Source organism: Netta rufina (genome assembly GCF_964035555.1).
Source record: "Netta rufina genome assembly, chromosome: 21".
Classification (NCBI taxonomy): domain Eukaryota; kingdom Metazoa; phylum Chordata; class Aves; order Anseriformes; family Anatidae; genus Netta; species Netta rufina.
This window is the reverse complement of record NC_140145.1, coordinates 566,772-572,655: the sequence shown is the minus strand read 5'-3', so window position 1 is coordinate 572,655 and position 5,884 is coordinate 566,772. Positions and strand designations below refer to the sequence as shown.

General features: G+C 56.1%; 1 protein-coding gene across 2 annotated transcripts; it reads right to left on the bottom strand.

Moving 5' to 3' along the window:
* Nucleotides 1-380: 380 nt before the first annotated feature.
* Nucleotides 381-2,601, bottom strand: VPS37D (VPS37D subunit of ESCRT-I; the record flags this gene model as incomplete). 2 transcript variants are annotated; one of them, XM_084299909.1, is made up of 4 exons in its annotated part: nucleotides 381-1,014; nucleotides 1,178-1,260; nucleotides 1,594-1,765; nucleotides 2,479-2,601. In XM_084299909.1, the coding sequence occupies 4 exons, from the start codon at nucleotides 2,599-2,601 to the stop codon at nucleotides 529-531; spliced, it is 864 nt and encodes a 287-aa protein (XP_084156035.1). In that variant the 3' UTR covers nucleotides 381-528. The 2 variants fall into 2 exon arrangements, with proteins under 2 accessions (XP_084156035.1, XP_084156036.1); XM_084299910.1 differs by lacking the exon at nucleotides 2,479-2,601 and adding an exon at nucleotides 2,094-2,224.
* Between the last annotated feature and the right edge of the window lie 3,283 nt (nucleotides 2,602-5,884).

Here is a 5,884-nt window from a genome sequence, read left to right as displayed (position 1 = left end):
CTGCACTTCCTGCACCCTCCCTGTGCCCTCACTATCCTCACAATGTTGATGGACTGGACCAAGCACAAGGGCGCTGCCTACGGTCACCTCCAAACCTGGCAAGTGTCGCCCCCCAGGGCACCTCCTCCCCACCCCTCCTGTATATCTGTTCACAGACAGGCCAACAAGAGAACACAGAGCATGGAAAAAAGTCTTTATTTAGAAAGCATGTGGCACCCAGAGCTCCTGAGCCCTCTTCCCTGCCTCCTCCAACCCACCTGGGTTCTACTGACCCCCACCCCCATCTCCCATCACTGTTCCTCTTGCTGTGGACACTTCCCTCCCAACAGCTCACTAAGTGCAGCATCTACTGCCTAGCCACACTTGCTACCCCACCGCATCCTCAGCCAAGCAGATCCTTCTCCACAAGTACCCACCCCCTGTACGTGCTCAACAGCCACCACAGCCCCTCAGGGCCTTGTGGACACCCCTGCGTGCTCCCTGGCCAAGACCATGCAGCCCACAGGGCACAGCCCTGTCCCTGTTCTGTTATCGGTGTGGTGGCTCCTGCTTCTGGTGGCGTGGCAGCTGCTGCACGCAGAAAGGACGGGGGCTGAGCAGGGGGACATGTTGGACAAGGCGCAGGGGCAAGTCCATAGGGGTGTCAGGGCAGGGGACTGCTGGCTGCTTTCCCAGGGCTGGGAGATGGCATTTCAGAGGTATAGCTGGCATGGCAAAGGGCGCAACAGCCTCTGAGGAGATAAGACAGGCAGGCACAAAATGGTAGCAGAGATGGAGGTCTTTGGGGGTTGCTCTGCTTGACAGAGGGGCAAGGCGGACTGGCGATGGGCTGACTTGGACACCTGGGCACCCCACAGGGCCTGCAGGGTCCCTGTCTGCCCTGCCTTTCTGCAGCAGTTCCTGCAGTTTCTCCAGCTGCACCCGGCAGATGTGAGAGCGTGTGCGACTCTGGCAAAAGGATTCCAGAAAGGCATCAAGGGGCAGGTCTTGGGCCAGGAACTGCTCCATCTGTGCCTGCAGGACAGGCAGTGGGCAGTGTCAAGCAATGAGAGCTGTGGGACCATGGAGGGAGCCCAGGTGGCTGAGCCCCTGGACTGTTCTCCAAGGTCCTGCACACAGAAGGGCACAGGCCCCAGGTGAGGAAGGGGCAGTAGCACAGGGGCCTTATCTGACTTACCTCTGACTCTGCCTCGGAGGCATCCAGCTTGGCTTGGAGCTGGCCAAGGGCACTCTGTGGGCTCCACTTCTCCAGGTACGTCTCTGTGCCGGGAAAGGATAGAGCTGCCAAAAAACCTCCCCACAGATGTCCCCACTGCTGGGATTGTGGTCTTTCCCACTCCCAAGCATGAGGGGAGCTCTCCCCTCCTCAACAAAAAGCCCCCAAACACATCCCTGGAGCCATCTTCACAGCAGAGCTTGTATCTCACCATGGCAGCTGAGCACCAGTTACACCTTACACCACTCCTGATCATGAATGGGCCATATCCCCATGCACGTCTGAGGGTGCTGAGCCCACCCTGGCCTTCCTGTTAATGCAGCATTCTCTGGACATGCCAGCCAGCCCTGCACATCTCTGTCTTACCCCCAACTCACCTAGGCGCTGCTGCTTGTCCCAGCACGCTTCTTGTATCTCCCGTAGCTCCTGGTACTTGATGGCTAAGGAAGCCTTCCCGTCCTCCAGCTGTGGGCGCAGGGACAGGTTCTCCCTGGCCAGGGTACTGTTTGATGCCAAACACATCTCCCGCTCCAGCTGCAGACTCTGAAACTATGGGGATGCAGGGTTCACACCAGGAGGCAAAGCTGAAGCCACTCTGAGCCACAAAACCTCCCCCGTCCCCACCATCTCCTCTGCCTCAAAAGGGGCATGTCCTAGGAAAAACTCATCCACAGCACAGGATAGGTTACCTTGAAGGTTAGCAGTGCTCACAGCTGGCCTACCCAGCCTCCCTTCTGCAGCGAGTCACAGCTCCTGAAAGGCCTCATTAGCTAATGAGGACGTCAGGAGAGAGGCACCCCCTTTTGCTGCACACACATCTTCCACCCATGGAAAGTGGAGAGCAGGCCAAGTGGAAGTATGCTGAAAACAGGCTTACATTAACTTTAAAATGGACAGCTGGGAGAGGGGTCCAGGCGGGGAGCTGCTACCCCCGGGCTGCGGCACATCCCTCGGCCGTTTCCTCCCTTGCTGCCGTTCTCCTGCAATCGCGGCTTTGCTTCAACAGCGAGAGCAGCAGGGGCAGAGGCTCTGACCACGCTCAGGTTTTCGATGGGTGCGATGGCTGCTGCCCCACCCCTCCCGGCGGCAGCAGCAGCACCGGAGCAGCCGCGAAAACGAACAAAGCTTCCCCCGCGACCGAGGCGGCGCGGCTGGGACGCCAGGCCGGCCAGTGCCCGGCCAAAGAGGGCCGGGGTCCGGACCGCCCAGCCCCGCTCCTCGAACGGAGCTGCCGGCGGCCCCGAGCCCCGCCGAGCCCCTACCTTCCTGCTGAGGCGGGCGGCGCGCTGCAGCCGGGGCTCGTCCTGCAGCAACGCCCGCAGCTGTACCGTGCTCAGCGCCGCGAAGCAGCGCGGGGCCTCGGGGGGCGCCAGGGGCCGGGCCATGGGCCGGACACCCCGCCGCCCGCCGCCGACCGCGGCACCGGGAGCCGCGCGGCCGGAGCTCCGCCCCGCCCCGCCTGCCCTAACGGGGCCGCCGGGATCGAGGCGCTTCCGCCACGCACTGTCCTGGGTTGCGGGCATGCTGCGCCTGCTGTGTGCTTCCTGCGCTGCACTGCACTGCGCCTCGCTGTGTGTATGCTGCACCTGCTCTGTGCATCCTGCACCCCGCTGTGTGCTTCCTGTACCCATTACGTGCATCCTGCACTGAACCCTCTGTGTGCATCCTGTGTTGCATTGCACCTCGCTGTGTGCGTGCTGCACCTGCTGTCTGCATCCCGCACTGCATCTGCTCTGTGCATGCTTGTTTTGTTTATGTGGCAAGAATTTTGTTGCGAGGAGGGGAGGTGTACAGGGGAGATGGGGCGGAAAGGGGACTGCTGCAGGGATGGCCTCTGTGAGAAAAGTCCAGAAGCTGCTCCATGTTAGATAAGGGCATTTTCAGCCATCTCCAAAAGGAACACGCCACTGCCTAGAGCCATGCCAATAAGCAAGGTTGTCTGTACCTCTTAGAGCACATTTAAGCAATGGAAAAAAAATGCTACACAACAGCAGCTGGGAGAGAGAGGAGTGAGAAACACCCTGCAGCCACCAAGGTGAGTGCAGCAGGAGGTGCTCCAGGCATGCAGCACAAGTTCCCTTGCAGCCTGTGGAGAGGCCCCTGGTGTCCCCCTGCAGCCCATGGGTCTCACACGCTGCAGCTTGTGTGATTTGCGAAAGAACTCTATAACTCAAAGCAAATAAGTTATAAGTAGGTATGTGGTTTATTTCGGTGCTAGGAACAGGCAGGATAGCTCCCAAACGCATGCACACCCTAACACGGCAACTTGCTTTGGTTATATGCAGTAAAAAGTTACATATGCATGAAGTTTCCCTATATATATGCATATTCATAACCCATCCCAATATTAAAATTAGCTCCAATAAGTCATTTCCATAAACTCTTCTGATCTGCACCTGCGCAGTGCCTTCTGGTGGTGGTCGTTGGGGGGTTGTGGAGATGAAGTCCGATAACTCCTCTTCATCACCACTAGTTGACCCCTTGCCTTTGTACAGACTCAGCTGCTCCTTGGCTCTTGCCCAAACCACAAGGTCGGTCTCAGCTAGTTTTTGAGACAGGTTCCTCATTTTTGTCAGGAAACGTCTTCTGTGAGGGGTCCCAAGACTCCTTGTTTTGGTCAATTTGCACAGTAGTAAGCAAAGACACTCAGCAATATATATTTTAAAGCAATTAAGTAAGGCCCCATTCTTTCATTCCTGGCTTTAATAATTACGATTGTTTTATTTAGAAATCATTAATATGATTAAGCAAGCCCCCATTCTTCTATCCCTGGCTTTGACTCATGGAAAACAGACTCCACAATCAGTAAGATTGTAAAGTAGGTACGTTTATTCAGCGCTGGGCAGCACGGGGGGTAGTACCGCCAAAGTTGTGCGCCCCTGACGCAGCAACTTGCCTTGGTTATATGCAGTAAAGAGTTACATATGCATGAAGTTTCACAATACACCTGTACGTATTCATAACCTGTCCTCACTTCGTATTAAAATTAGTTCCAATGAGTCATTTACATAAACTCCTCCCATCTGCGCCTGTGCAGTGTATTCTGGTGGTGGTCATCGGGAGTCGTGGGGATGAAGATTGATGACTTACTCGTCACCGCTAGTTGACCTCTTGTCTTTGCGCATACTCAGTTGCTCCTTGGATCTTGCCCATTCCACAGGACCAGTTTCTACCAGTTTCATCAGAGAAGCTCACCCTCTTATTAGGAGACTGGCCTTGGTAAGGTCAGTCGCTTTGTCTCTGCCTCTCCTGCTCAGTCCCTCTCTGCCCCTGCTCCATGCAGGGTCCCTCCCACAGGATGCCGTCCTTCCTGAACTGAGCCTGTGGGGGCTGCCCACAGGCAGCAGCTCTTCAAGTACTGCTCCCACATGGCTCCATACCACGGGGCCCATCTGTCAGGAGCAAACTGCTCCAACATGGGTCCCCCACGGGCAGCAGCTCACCCCAGGCCCCTGCTCCTGCATGGGCTCCTCTCCACGGGCTGCAGCTCCAGCCTGAGGCCTGCTCCTGCTGGGGGTCTCCATGGGCCACAGCCTCCTCTAGGCTACATCCACCTGCTCCACTGGGAGGCTCCTCCATGGGCTGCAGCGTGGAGATCTGCTCCATGTGGGACCCATGGGCTGCAGGGGGACAGCCTGCTCCACCGGGGGCCTCTCCACAGGCCACAGGGGAACCTCTGCTCTGGTACCTGGAGCACCTTCTGCCCTCCATCTACACTGACCTTGGGGTCTGTAGGTTTGTTTCTCCCTATTTTCTTACTCTTTTGTCCCAGCTGTTGTTTCACAGAAGTTTTCCCCTTCAGAGTACTCCCCCAGAGTACTAGCATTGCTCATTAGATCAGCTTTGTTCAGTGGCAGGTCCTTTTGGAGACATCTAGAACCTGCTCCTCTCTAACATGGGGCAGCTAATGGGCTCTTCTCTCAGAATTCACCCTTGCATCTCCCCTGCTACCACAGCCTTGCCATGTAAGCCCAATACAAGGTGTCACCTCAAACCAACTCTGGCTACTGGAACTGTGCAAAGTAAAGCTGCCATTGAACTGCTGGGAGCTGGAGGTCACTACCATTGGGTAGCCAGGAGCCAAGCAGGACTTAGAAAGCATTTGGATTTGGAAAGCAAAGCTTAGAAGGAGCTGTGTAGAGCTAGTGCTGTTGTAGGAGAGATGACAACCTGGCTGCACACTGGGATGTGCTGTTTTGGGGGATGAGGATCATTTGCTCCTTAGACTGGCCGTGCAAACGCAAGTCCAGTTTTGGAGTTCCACTTGGAAACCTCAGAGGCCCAGGAGCAGCAGCAGTGTCATTTCTCAGTCTGCCTGGTGCCACCTGAAATCATTGAGCCTTCTGGCTCTGAAAGCCAAATCTGCTCTGAGGACAGTGTATGGCAGGGAGAACACCTTCCAGCCACCCATTCTCCTCATCTGCTGCTATGGGTGTTTCTCTACCAGCTGATGCCAAGTCCCATCATTGACCTGCCCTGTGCACTACCTCTCTGCACTGTGGTGCCCATTGCAAGGAGACACTATAATGAGGGAACCAAAGGCATAGCTTTTGCTCAGAGTGAATGTTCCCTTTCTGTCTTAGAGGATAACTGGTGTCAGGAAAGGCACTTTTAGGATCTCTAGTCCAACCCTTGCATGGCAGAATTGACCCCCAAAGCAGATCAGAC